This window comes from Tachypleus tridentatus, chromosome 13, assembly GCF_004210375.1.
Source record: "Tachypleus tridentatus isolate NWPU-2018 chromosome 13, ASM421037v1, whole genome shotgun sequence".
Classification (NCBI taxonomy): Eukaryota; Metazoa; Arthropoda; class Merostomata; order Xiphosura; family Limulidae; genus Tachypleus; species Tachypleus tridentatus.
This window is the reverse complement of record NC_134837.1, coordinates 63,342,068-63,357,297: the sequence shown is the minus strand read 5'-3', so window position 1 is coordinate 63,357,297 and position 15,230 is coordinate 63,342,068. Positions and strand designations below refer to the sequence as shown.

General features: G+C 31.2%; 1 protein-coding gene across 4 annotated transcripts in view; it reads left to right on the top strand.

Moving 5' to 3' along the window:
• The window catches only part of LOC143240779 (protein sidekick-like), an 83,245-nt gene that overhangs the window by 22,336 nt on the left and 45,679 nt on the right, over nucleotides 1-15,230 (top strand). For 2 of the 4 annotated variants that reach the window (XR_013021955.1, XM_076483817.1), the window contains exons 2-6: nucleotides 7,786-8,058; nucleotides 9,905-10,186; nucleotides 10,487-10,598; nucleotides 10,954-11,162; nucleotides 14,523-14,804. Coding sequence is in view for 3 of the 4 variants with exons in the window: in XM_076483817.1 (XP_076339932.1) it covers nucleotides 7,786-8,058; nucleotides 9,905-10,186; nucleotides 10,487-10,598; nucleotides 10,954-11,162; nucleotides 14,523-14,804 (1,158 nt within the window). In the remaining variant the exon portion in view is untranslated. Of the gene's footprint in view, nucleotides 1-6,536; nucleotides 6,675-7,785; nucleotides 8,059-9,904; nucleotides 10,187-10,486; nucleotides 10,599-10,953; nucleotides 11,163-14,522; nucleotides 14,805-15,230 lie in introns of those variants that run through there. The other 2 variants (XM_076483819.1, XM_076483818.1) reach the window with 2 other exon arrangements.

Genomic DNA, 15,230 nt, shown 5'->3' with positions numbered 1-15,230 from the left:
CAGTTCTTAATTAACCTGTAAACTGTATTCGTAATTGTTGAGATTCAGATTTATTAAGCTTTCTGGAATTTGCCTTCAATATGTCATAATGACATCAAAAACAAAGTTATTTAACCAATACCAGCTTTCCAGAAACTTGTGCCAGATAGGTGGGTAAAAACATATTTGTCACGTTATTATTACAGATAAGAACTACTTTTAAAGAGCTGGTAACTATTTACGTATTAAAATAGAATGTGCTAAAAAGTGTTTAATATTATTTTGTCATTTAATATCGTATATATATATGTTAAATAAGAAGAGGCGTATTCATTTTATTGAGTGATATCCTAAGTTCGCGTTTATGTTCAGGCACTCTTATTTAATTTCATGTTTGTGTTTCCTCTCAAATAATAATAGCATAAGTTTAACTTGTGCAGTGGGGAGGCTGTGTGATGGAATATTTCGAACAGTGGTTTGATTTATGTTTTTTTAAGTAACTATATATTAATGTTGCTGAAACCATTCGAGTAAACAGAGATACCTACAGAATTTTTGTGCTTCGAAGTAAAATAACACGTTTCAAGTTTCGCAGTTAATATTTACGTTCCCGGTCTCTATCATAGCACTGTTTATGGAATCAAGATTTGTTTCTTTCATAATTTCACTAAAACTACATCAAGGCTATCTGCACATACCTGTCTCTTAACTTTAAATTTATAGACGAAAGAGAAAACAGCTAGTCCTCACCACCCACCGCCAACCCTTGTCTACTCGGAGGGTTGGATATTATTGTCACTCTTATTGCGCATTCATGATCCCAAAGTGCGGAGGACATTATTACGACTAACTAAGGATAGCGAATTATAAGTTCTTGAACTTCTAAACTGGAAATAATAACAACTAGGCTATTCTTCGGATCAAAGCCAAGGCACTACGATCTAATAAGCACTGTCTGACCACACCTGACTGTGAGATACGACGTGCTTCCTTTAGTCTCTACTCTTGTGTTATTCATATTTCAACAGGAAAAAAGACTGAATGTCATGGTGACACAAGAGAAACTTCATATTGGTTCAGTGAAACCTGCTTAGAATTTTATGACTTAGAATACTGTGTCACATGATCATGTTGCTCTTAATTACATCACAAGGAACTAAACAGACCTACTGAGATACGCATCCAATTATTTTTACTTTATCCTAGAGTAACTTGTCAAAATCCGTTGCAATAACGTATAGGAATGTTCTACTTTGTATATTATGGCTATGATTATTTTAAAATACATTCTTTTAAGTTAATTGAGAACAAATGTTATATATATAGTACTTTGAATTGGCTTGTATTCACCACGTTGAATGAACCTTCATTTAAAGAGTATGTAAAACTCATGCTACTAATTTATTCTACTGAATTATTCAGAGGACTAACTGTTTAAAATATAAATACATATAATGCTCAGACTGCTATTCGATTCACTGTCTGCCACGGAGTTATACCGGTTTGGAGGAATTCCATCTCCTCCTCAGTAATCCCTGACATGGGGTAAATCGAAAGAACACGACTAGCCTAAATACACGTAGTAGCAGATAGTATTGGGTTGAGGAATAATTCGTGAGCGTTTTTTTCAAGTTAAAAAAATATATTCATAAATGAAACGCTTTCGCAAATTATTTCATGTCATTTGGTAGATAATTTTTTGCTCTAATAGATGGTGTGTTTGATTTTCATATGTCTTTAATTTTTGCTTTCATTTTCAGCTCATTAAATGGAATGTCAAGTGGACAAAATCGAGCATTTTCGACACCAACTGCTTTTCGCATTTAATTTCTTGCAATTTCGTTTACAACAATGCATACTATATACCTAGGTATTACATGAAATAAAGTATCATAATAAATGTTTTGGGTGTAATGTGTTCATGCATTGAAGTATTGTATAGTCTTGCATGTAATGCTTGAATGAAATTATTTAAAAACGCTCACGAATTATTCCTCAACCTAATATAATAGACGTGTGGTGTTTTGATCTGTATTTTATTAACTACAGTGAACTCTGTTTTCACAGTAGTTATATTTATCACGTTCATCGTAATAAAACGATTCCGTTGTAAATTTTCTCTTCAAATTTTGTTTTCGTATAGAGAACGAGCAGTTGATAAAGCTGCCTCTTAACGTTTTAGACTGTTTTCACTACGAATTTAGTATAGCACGCTTCATTTGATAATTGGATGAACTTAGTTATTTACGAGCGAATTGTTCGATTGAGCCATCATGCGTTTGTGATTGAATTGTTATGATGTGGAAGTAGCTAATGTGTTGTTTCTTTACGATTGGTTTTAAGTGTCGCGTTACTGCCTTTTAACCTAACTTACACGTCTCTAGAAAGACAACTTCTTCGTTACTTTTTTGTAACACGGTATTTATGCTTAACATAATAGCTTTGTAGTTTATGTTGCTTATGACGTAAATATGAAATTAGAAATCTGAACATTCGAAATTTTTTAAATAAATATTTACCTTTCTAAAGAATCTAATCGAAAACAGAGGCGTTGATTTCTTCTACGCGCATTTTCTATTTCTATAAATAGTGGTAACATATCCTGAATGAGACACTCAATTAGAGATATACAACTAGATTAGGACAGAATTTTTTCTGCTAATAACAGTTTTAAATTAAGCCCATTCTCTCATTAGAATAAAAAAATAACGTACAGTAGCAAATGTTTATAAAAACAGTATATTCAAAATTTGTAGTTACATAACATCATGCACTCTTAACACCATAAGGACCAAGAATCTTTACAAAGAAAATTAAGACTGCGATTTAAAAATAAAAAATAATGTATCCTAGTGCTTACTGTCTTAAATATTTTCTAATTATATTCAGAACTCGATTTTTTAAATTCCTTACTTATTTTGTTGTATCTAGCCTTACCTAAATATGAATAACCTCATATTCCACGTTAAATTTGATGCAACTGTTAACCGAGGAAATGAACAAGAAATAGCAAAGCCTGAAACATGGAATCTGTGGTCATGTCGAATTATATGCCGTTCAAGTTTAAAATACCGTATAAGTAGACCATTTCACTGTTTTCTGTGAAAGTCTTCATGAGATAACGTATTATAAAAGTATCAGATACCTATATAACGAGAATAAGGAGAGAAAAAAGGGGACATTTATTCAGTATGTATTAGCCATTCAATCTGTGATCTGATAGACTACAGAATGTTTTCCTAACATTTCGCAGGTGACGCTTTCTATTATCCTTCGGAAAATGCGAGATATAAGTGAATCAAATCAGAACTACAGTATATTTATTTAGATTTGGAAGCGATATACAAAATCAGTTATTTATATCCTTTTAAAGATAAACTGACAAATGAATTCTAAGAACATGGCGAGACAAAAAATAAACATTTATTGATTTTTATTATTTTTGAAATGAACAACTCATTAAAACCTAGTTTATAGGAGACTGCCACATATTTAAACTTAAGGAAGTAGGCTACGTTTTCTTAAAAGTAAAAACTATTGGTAGTTAATTCGACAGGATAATAGCGTAAAATACGTTAATACTTATCGTGTATATTTTATACTTGTTTAAGCACAATTTAAAAAAAGGTTTTTAGTTGATGAAACTATATATATATATTATATACTGATGTAAATTAAAACGAGTAAGTGTAATAACTTATGATTAAATAAACGTCCGTGCCTAAAATTATGGTGCACACGTATATGATTATGAAATCTAAATATAACAGTCATTATTTGTGTTTTATGTCTTATAAAAGCGCATTCTGTAAAAAATTATTATGCATGTGAAAACGCTAATGATGAACTCATTACTTTTGTGGTGTTATTTTTCTTTCAATATTCATTAAGCATAAAGGTAAACTAAATGAATGTATTGAATTAGTACTTTGTTTAATCCGCCTTGGTCAATTGGTTAGGGTACTTGCAATTTGAGTTAAGTACCCCAACACACATATTCACCTTTTCGGCCGTGGGGAATTATAACGTTTACAAATGACGTTAACTGCACTACCCTGAAGTAAAAAATAAACTTACTTGTAACCCAACTGAAACGAAAAAGAAAAACAACTGACTAGTCCACTCTAGTGGCTAAAAATGATTGTAATATATTGAAAAACATTATACAGTCTTTGCACCTATCATTTTTTATGCTTCACTGAATTTCCATATTTATGATTAACCTCGAATTTACTAGACTATACAACGTTAGAAATATAGCTTACAACAAATAGTTATTAATTACTACTCATCAGTCAGGTTCGACTGAGCCAAGGAAACGAAAAATTGATTGCCATAAATGTGTAAGTTTCATTGCATACACTATAACTTATTATTGTTTTAAAGTGAACTATTCGCGAAAGAAAAATAGCACATTTATTATAGAACTTTCATTTATTACTTAGAAATACTGGCTGTGTAAAATATGACATAACCTAGGCCAAAATATGTAAATAAGAACTTTTTTTTTTGTTAAAAGAAATAATATCTCACGTTTGGGAAAGGAAATAACAGTTACTGCCCTTTGGTTTTACCGAACAGTAACACTAGAGCTGAACAATAAACCAATCGTATTTCTCTATAAATATGAAATCAACAATACCATTCCATGGAATTAAGCTACTTAAGTTACTGTGTATGCAAGACGTTAACTTGAGACCTCTATGGTTTTTATTTACTAACTGATACGACTGACATGTGAGGATAAACTATACATTTTAATTTTATTTACCTGTATAAGGTAACAAAAATGTTAAATCTTTATTACCATTAAAATGTATAGTTTATCCTCACATGTCAGTCGTATCAGTTAGTACCACACATGTCAGTCGTATCAGTTAGTACCAAAGTATTTGTCCCGGGATAGCCAGATGGTTAAGGCACTCGACTCGTAATCTGAGGGTCGCTGGCTCGAATCCTCGTCGCACCAAACATGCTCGCCCTTTCAGCCATGGGGGCGTTATAATGTGACGGTCAACCCTACTATTCGTTGGTAAAAGAGTAGTCCAAGAGTTGGCGGTGCGTAGTGATGACCAGCTGCCTTCCCTCTAGTCCTACACTGTTAAATTAGGGACAGCTAGCGCAGAGAGCCCCATGTAACTGCGCAAAATTCAAAAATAAACAAACCAAATTATTTTTCGAAGGTAACTACAAATCTATATGTAAAAACGGGCTATATATATATATTTCTCTACAAGTGGGTTTTCTCGACATCACTGATAACTACAAATCTGTAATTTTTATTACTATTTGGACTAATTAGCAACTTCTTATCGAACAAGAGCTAATCTACAGAGTGCCCGCAAGTCCCTACCCTTCCATATGTTATTATGTTATATTCAATTACGCATGTATTATAAATTTGTTTCTTTTTTTTTTCTTCAGAGAAATATGGCCGGTGTAAGCCCATTTACACTTGAAGAGCGTATTGTGCATAATATTATGCAGCGAGAATGAGGGACAGCACACAGATACACTGGATACATAAGATATATGGATGGGTAGGGTCTTACGGGCCACCCTGTAGAATGCGACTTATAAATTCATGACAAATTATAAATTAAAACAAAAATAATTTAAAACTTCTAATTATTAGAATGCATTTATTTGAGAAACCTCATTATAAGCGATACTTTTGTTTATTGAAGTGTTTTTACTTTTTATTCAGATCGTAAATTCTAGAGTGTGTAATTAATAATTAAATTTTCGCCACTATGTCAAAACCTTTCATGTATAAAAGTCTAATTTTACAGGAAATGATAAAACTTATTTCATTTCAACAAGAACAAATTAGTTAGAATGTTTTGCCTCCAACATTTTCCACAACCAAGGAGGATTATATTTTAACCATTGTGGTAGATGGTTTTTTAACAGTTTAAGTCTGATAAATTACACGATGTATGAAGTACTAAAGTAGTGTATACAAAATTTTGAATTGCTATAATGTTACGTTAATATTTTATTAAAAAACTTAATGAAATTCGTATTCGTATAGCAATTTTCTTATCATTGATACAGTCTTACACAGTAAGTAACAAACTTCACCGTCCATAAATAATACTTTGAATTTAATATACCAATATATCAGGTTGATGGCTTTTCCACACATCTTATTATAAGTCATGAATATCTGCCATTATGTTTTTGAAAACCGTGCTTTTTTCAAAACATATTAAATACTTTAAAAAATTGATATAAATTTTGAGTTTTATAAAAAAAAAATATATGTATAGCGCATTTCAAAACCATATCGCACGCATTGCAATTTTGAAAGTACAAATAGTAGCTCATGTGAGCTACAAGTTTTGAAAATGTTACAAGTGTGCTTTTAATAGAATGAAGACTCATATAAAGAAAAGGGGTCCTCCGGTGGTACAGCTGTAAGTCTACGGACTTACTACGCTAAAATCAGGAGTTCGATTCCCCTAGGTAAACTCAGCAGATAGCCCGATGTGGCTTTACTTAAAAAAACCACACACACACACGTAAAGAAAAGGGAGCAACACGTTCTGGGAACGTTTCCAGTAAATAACAAATAAAAGATATGGACTTAGGTAGTTTTGACGTGACTGAGAAAGTATTAGCCCTGGTTGACCTTGGCCTTCCTCTTCTCGCTTCATTTGTATGCTTAGTTTTTATTGCAAAAGCCTTGATCGGTAAATATTTGTTTATGCTCATATTGCTTGTATAATGATAAAAACTGTATAAAATATTTTATGCTAAAGTTTCAGTTTCAACACTAGCAGGTAAATATTTGAAATGTGACTAATTTATCTCTATCAGGGTTTATGCCAGTGCAATAGCTGATTAGAAAAATAATGAAGTAGATGACGACATAAATTTCTGTTTTTATTCCGTATATTTATTGTGAATTGAGTTTCAGACACAATATATCTTAAGTATGTATGTGTTTCTTGTCATAGTTTATAAGTTTCTTTTATTATTGTAAAAATTTAAAGTTCCCACAAATATATCATATCATAATAATATATTAGATTAATATAACGATGGATTTGTAATGATACAATGGGGAAGAAGAGTAATTTTAGCTCACTGAAAACTTTGTGTCAAATATTATAAATGTGTGCACTGTTAACTGTTTGTAGCCACTGTCATATGCAGCCTTTACTGGAGTAAAATGGTCGGTATATGTTTATAACCTTTCGACATTTAGTAACAAAGAATGTTATACCACGCACGTTTATAAAAACGTAGAAGAATTTACCCAAATATACCTGACTAAAGATATATGCTAAACTAGCTAAGTAAGGGTGTAGTTCTTAACTATTTCAGTCATTACATTGTACTGAATTAAAGAAGGTCAACTTGAAGTTATTGAAGTCTTTTATTAGGTTAAAAGAAATATGCAGTAAACTTAAGGAAGCAATGTGCTGCACAAAATGGGATACTGTTAAGTCACTGAATTCTTGTAATAAAACAAATTATAGCATCTAGAAAGGATATTATGTGTTTGTAGTATTTTTGTAATTACTACAGAGGGTTATCATTAACATATCTGATTAATATATTTTAATAAAGCAATGCTATGAATGTATGCATAATCATTTTATTGAGATAATAGTTACTACAGTTTCAAAATGTCAATATTATATTTGAGACCTGATTAATTTAATGTTGTAATTGTTAATAGTCTAATATTGTTGTTAATGAAATCTTTTAACACCAGAATGTACATTTTGGTACACTAAACTTATAACTGGTAAAAGATACACATACTTAACGTTTACGATTTCTTTTTAACTTCAGGTCGACAATCTGCTCCACGATTTGTTTTACAATCATCTCCTGGAGATGGAGTGGTCATAGCAGGCCTATCAAAGATTTTTCATTGTCATGCTGTAGGTTTTCCGCCTCCAGAGTATCTCTGGTTAAAGAATGGCATACCTTTAGGAAATGTTTCATCAGATCCATTTTTGCGTATTTCTTCTGTAACAAGGGAAGATGCTGGTAATTATCAATGCATTGCCCAGAATACTGCAGGAGCAATAATTAGCAAGTGTCTCCCTCTAACAGTCGCGTGTAAGTAGAATTATTGTAACATTTAAGCATAAAGATGTTGGATTGACCACTTGGTCATAGAATAATAAAACACTGCTTTTATTGTCCGTAAAAAAGGTTTATTTTAAAATATGACACTTCACTGAAAGATTACTATATATGTGTAGAATTAATAGGAAGGTTGTTTTCAAAGGCATCACATGCTTTATAAAATACTTATAATAGTAACAAATGTAAAATACAATAAAAATATCTAAACTCATATATATGTAAAAACGACTGGTTTGGGTTGAGAAAATTTTTTTATGTAGAGGAGCGAACAACGTTTCAACCTTTGGTTATCGTCAGGTTCACAAAGAAAGAAAGAGGTAACTGACCGATAGCTGACCACATGTTTGAAGGGGTTTGTGTAACTGAGTGTAGGAATGTAGAGGGCATGCTTAGATGTTTGAATATATTTTTTAATATAGGTATAAAGGTGTTCATTTGTCTTGGTTTATTTTGGGCTTGAGTTGTTGTATGAGTGAGGCTTCTATAATTTTGCATTTATGTTTGTATCTTTATTTAGTATTTGTGTGTTTTCTGTGGTTATGTTTTGTTTATTTGATTTGCAGTGTTCAAAAACATGTGAATGTGACTTTTTATGTTCTTTGAATCTGGTTTCCATTTTTCAACTCGTTTCTCCAATATAGAAGTCGTGGCAGATATCACATTGTATTTTATAAATAATATTGGGTGTGGTGTTTGTCAGTGTGGTTTTTACATAGTATAGACCTTAGTTTTGTGCCTGGTTTTTGAATAAATTTGGTATTAACTGGAATGTCTTATTTTGTTACTAGTTTTTGCCAGATGTTGGTTATTGTTAAAGAAGCCTTACTTATACAACAACTCAAGCCCAAAATAAACCAATACAAAGGAACACCTTTATACCTATATTAAAAAATATATTCAAACATCTAAGCACGCCCTCTACATTCCTACATTCAGTTACACAACCCCTTCAAACATGTGGTCAGCTATTGGTCAGTTACCTATTTCTTTCTTTATGAACCTGACGATGACTGAAGAAGGTTGAAACGTTGTTTGCTCCTCTACATAAAAAAAAATTCTCAACCCAATCCAGCTGTTTTTACATATATATTTTTCTCTACAAGTGGGTTTTCTCATCATCACTGATATCTAAATTGATGTTGATAAATAGTTAGGAATAAAGTCACTGATTAATACAATTACAAATTAAAAAAATTACAAACAGTACTTACAAAGGTTTTGTCTTGGAAACTTTCATGGTCATATGTCACATAAAATGACTGTGCAAATACAGTTAAAACAATAACTAGTAAAACCTTAGGCAAACAAATGTGTCATAGATATTTGAGTGAGGTTGGTGCTTAACTCCTTGAACTCAAGTAGACACTGTCAGTGTGTGGCTGAAAATCCCAGTTTACCCATCAGAGGGTGATAGCATCCAATAATATTTATATCTGTTTGGCTGAAAACTGATCCAAACCATGTTATTATCCATCTTGTATAAATGGACCAGAAGTTTTATAAGATATGGTTATAATTATTAGAACATCATGAAAATAATTCCAGCAGAATGCATAAAAAATTGCAGGTTTAAAGAACAACTATTTCTGGAACACCCTACAGAATTCTTACAGTAGTGGTGTCTAATAGGAGGTATAAAGATTAGCTACCAATGCCTGTATTATTATGATCACAAGAAGATAGAGCCACAAATAAATAAATTGTATTTATGAACTAGTGCAGGAATTTTTAAACTACTATTTGTAATTTTGACTTCTGTGTCTTATGCAATTCATTCAACCCAAGATAGCTTTGTGATCCCTGCTTTATTTTTCAGACATAATCCATCTAGTCAGAAAAAATGTTACCCTTGTTATCCAGCAAGGGGAAGCTGCAAATCTAATTCCACCGAATGTTGAGAGCATTCCTAAACCTTCTGTATGGTGGCAGAAGGTTGGTCATGGTAGGCTAAATGATCAAAAGTCTGTGACAACAGCTGAAAACCGTCTGGTTATTTTATCTAGTGAGCCATCTGATTCTGGTGAATATCATGTCATTTTCACCAATCCACATACTGGTGAGAGTTTTATTGGAAAGACATACAACTTAGAAGTTACTGGTAAGAGCAGAACTTCAGAAATTCCATCTGTGCATTTAATTCAGGAAACATTTATAATCATAATTAACTCATTTGTTTGGTGATATAAAGAGGGATATCATGAATATGTGGAATTATTGTATTACACTGAAAATGAATTCCTTAAACTTGTAGAATTCTTGTACTGTACTTTAATACAGATAACTTAGAGCAAATCATAAGAATTTTCTGTTTACATATCAACTAAATATAATACAGAAAGCATTTACTATTTGCTTCATAGTTGGCTGTAACTCTAGAATGCTTAAAATGGTATTTTAGCAGGTATACAACCAGTAGAAGTAACCTATCCAGAATTTGTTATTCGTCCTCAAAACTCCATCTTCCAAGAAGGAGTTTACCCAGCAGTGTTAGACTGTGTTGTCAATGCTAGGTGGGTAGTGTGAGATTTATTCTAAACATTAATTTCAAATTTTACACAGCACTCTGTGTTTACTGAAGAATAAAACTATGTTGTTACATGTGATCAACACTGTTTTCCTTTTATCTTTTAAGTTTGTTTTTACCTGTTTATTGTTTTGGTGGAATGCAGAGAGACAAATTAAAGATTGAGTTAGAAATTTTCTCTTATTTAGTCTTGTATTTCACTAAATAAAACTGAAACATTCAATATATGAGTTTCATCATCTAGAGATCTCCTTATTCTATATTTTTCTAAAGAATTAACATTCAAGTATAAATAACATATAATTACACATTTTTATTTATTTTTCTATTTCATTTGTTAGGCCATTAGAGGATTTACAGATATTATGGAAGAAAGATGGACAATATTTGTATGCCACAGGATTACAGTATTTTCTCTCTGCTCAGAACCAATCACTTACACTACTGAATGTTGGGCCACAGCATGAAGGGCTGTACGAGTGTATTGCACACTTCAAAGGACAAAATCATTTTTATTCAGTAACTGCATCAGCAAATGTTACTGTTCATGGTATGCTTGATTGACCTTTCATTAAAGTTCAAGACTTGTAAAGTTTCTTATGTGAACCAGTGAACAATTTGTAGGAATTTAATATGTATTACATAAACTTAGCCAAAGTACCAAATTTTCATGTATTTCTGAATGATTTTACAGTTGTGAGAAGGTGACTACTCTGTATGTGGGCAGTGAAAGGTGATATAAGATGTGGGACATTGTGGGCTTGAGCACCCACATCTCCCCTCCTAATTTCTATTTCTAATTTTATGTCCATTACTATTCTATATTTCTTATTTGAGACTGGCAAATGGAGGTTAAGACTGATAGATGGTGTATCCCCACTGCTATGTGGGTCCTACTTTTTCATTCACCTCCAAAACTTAAGGTACATTTTATAATCCAACATTGCAGTTTGTACATCTTTTCAGTTGATGCAGCATTCTTTATTTAATTTGTTTTGAGTTATAACAAACTAATATATAAATACACAGTTAAGAATAAAGTTTACCTTAAGTTGTTAGGAATTACCATGGATTTATCATTTATCTGACTTTTTTTTTTGCAAGGATTTGTTTTAATAAAAATTTAAATTGAATAACTATAGAAGGCTTTAAGATTACTATCTGTGCATTTAGAAGAGCCATTTATTTTTCTAAGATAAAAAAGTCAGGCTAAAAATACATTATTATTTTATTCAAATTTAATGACATGCAAATATTTTCAAAAATCTTTACATGCCACATCATACGTGTCATCACATGTTTTTACTCACAAATCTATAAGAAGAAAAAAATTAGAGAATATGAAAAAACAGGGTATCAGAAAGTCAAGAAGGACTGAAAATTGTCTCAAAATTTGTGAAACTGTACCCCTTTTATTTCAGAATCCATACTTTCACATAAGCCATGATGCTTAACTGTGTAACTTATTGGTATATTTAAATACAATTTGATTATCTATGTTAATTTTATTTACATCATTAAAATCTGATGATAGATAAGATCAGATATTATTTTATGAATAGAAATGCCACATTTTAATGTCTACCATCATGTTATGATGGTCTTGTCTGAATATCTTTTTCTGTAGTTTGAAAAGTGTTTAGAAGTTCTTATTATCATTTGTAGCCAGATAACAAAGTAAAATAATGATAATTAGCACAATTATGAGGAAAAGTTGAAACATCAGTGTGTTTTCACACACACATGAAAAGATATAAAAATTATTTAACTTTGTTTTGAAAGTCAGGAAAATGTGGTTACCTGTGTTTCTGTTATTACTTGTGAGAGACAAGTGTAATAAGAAAAGTTTAGTGGGGTTGAATAAGGATACATAATCTTCAATATAAGTATTTGTGTTTCTCAACTGAACTAATAACAGGTGTGAAAACTGTTTTATTTAAAATGAGAAAGTGAGAAACACTTTTATGAAAGATTAAATATTCTTTTTCCAGCTATGATAAACTTAATGTTTACTGGTTTTGCCAACTTTAGATATATTTTTTAAAAGGTGAAAAACCCATCAATTAACAGAGAATATTTAATCTTAATTAAAACAGTGTAAGTTTAACATTAATCATATATTTTAAAGTAATACTTGAACATAAACTTTATCTTAAAACTTTAAAATTATAATAATTTGTTTTCATAAACAACATTTACAGTTTGTTTTACATCTACCAACAAATAAAGATTTTGTGGTTATCTCATGCTTGAAAACCCTACATTGCATTGAACATAAGAAAAGCATGGTTGTTTGAAAAACAGTCCAGCAGCTTTCATACTTTGACTTTGAATTCATTTAGAATATTCAACATTGCCAAAAGTGTCGACCTGACAAGCCTGTTTGAGATCAACTCAATTGGCTAAGTGAAATTAACCAACAGGCTTTACAAAATAGAAGTAGGGTTAAGTTCAATTTTGACCCCCTTGGGACATTTTCCATAGCTCATAGTATTTACATACAAATACTGGTTGAGGTTGACCCAGTAGGCTTAAAGGAGACAAACACATATTTCATCTTTATATATGGAGATTTGGTTTGAGTGCCCACCTACTAACATTTGTCTAATTTCTCATGTAAAAAGAGGAGAAAAGCTAGTGAAAAGGAATCTGTTATGAAAAAGAGTAAATTGTTCTATCATACAGAAGTTGTCATTGGTAAAATGATTATACAACTTATTATATGAAGAAAATTTATTCTGCTTGATACTTATTTCATTTATAGTTTTAAATCTATTTTCTTTTTGTTTGTTGTTGTTGTTAAAATATGTGGTCTTTAATAGCCTTAAATTGGTGGGAATAAAAAAAACACTTAAAATCTGTTTTTATTATTATTTTGTGTAAAAATTTTTCTAAAAACAGAAATATAATATTTTCATGTCAATTTTTTAAATATAATTTGTGACTGATGACAATCTTATTCTCATTTTAACCATGAAACAAACAATGAAATACGAGAGTTATGAATTTCAAGCAATTGTAAATGAATTCAAGTACTCCATTATATATATGTTGTAACGTATTAAGTAATGACGTTTATTACTAGAGTAACATAACAAATTATTAAGCACAAGTCCTATAAATCTTGAACGTTAATGAATTAGTTTCAGAAAACCAGTAGATGAAAAACCAGATTTGTTAAGCTTGTATGAAAGAAAAATTTAAATATTTTAAAAAATATATTACAATTAATGATCAAGCAAATAGTTACTATTTGATATTATCACCTTTGATAATCAAAAAATATATCTTGTGTGTCACAGTCTAACTGCTTTTAGAAGTCTCACTTATTTTTATAACAGAGGCATTTATTTCCCTGCCAGGCCAGGAGATAATGTATTCAATGGCTAACACGTAAGAATTTAATCACATAAATGTATATGATAATGAGCAAGAATTTAGCTGAAATAAACAATGAAAAAAAAAATACACAAACTATAAAGAAAACTGACTAAAAATGAGAAATAAATTCATTGTTACCTGAACCAGTGCTTGTACATCAGATTATAAGTTTAGAATGACAAGAATAGTTGTAATTATTGACTTGCTATGAGATTACATCGTGTTTATGATTTAATGTTATGTAAACAAATACATTTTGAAGATTATACCAAGAATATATTTTAGTATTTCATAATTTTATTTATTTTTATGGTAATTTTATTTAAAGCTGTTGTAGGGATAAAAAAAATCCACAAGTCACAACATGCCTCAGGCATGTAGCAGAAGATTTTACACCCAAACTGAAAATTGTACATTTTGACTGTTCTCAGTTGCTGCATTTCCTCTGATATTAATACTCAAGTAATATAATTCTCAAGCACTGTGCTGTAACGTGTTTTTGAAATTGCCATTTTTTTATGTGTTTCAGTTCCACCATTACTAACATCCTTTCCTGACCGAGAAACTGTCCAAGAGCTGTATCATCCAATAACTTTGCAATGTGCTGCTTCAGGCAAACCTACACCAAATATTACCTGGCTTAAGAATGCCAAACCTCTCACTTTAGATATCAGTGTTTCAAGATATGAACAACTAACTAATGGTGCTCTCAGAATATTAAGTGTACAGAGGAAAGATTTTGGTATATTTCAGTGTTTAGCCACAAATGCAGCAGGCACGGTTTCTGCAAGCACCTGGCTTCACTTTAGAGGTAAGTAAAAAGAAAAATTTGTTATTTGTTTCTACCATTGCTGTATTCCTATATAAAATTACTTCCATGTTTTTATTTGACTTGGGTCACCATAGCCAGGTGGTTAGGGAGCTCAATTCTTAATCTGAGGATTACCCTGCCAAACATGCTCGCCATTTCAACCATGGGTAGTGTTATATCCTGTGTGGTCAATCCCACTATTCTTTGGTAAAAGAGTAGCCTAAGAGTTCGCAGTGTGTGGTGATGACTAACTGCCTTCCCTCTAGTTTCACACTGTTAAATTAAGGAAGGCTAGTGCAGATAGCCTTCATGTAGCTTTATGTGAAAATTCAGAACAAACAAACAAAGAAGTAACTAATTCAAGATAGATGGTTTTATTACTCTGTGTTGGATACTGTCTTGGAATGTGAATGACCCAGATCAAGG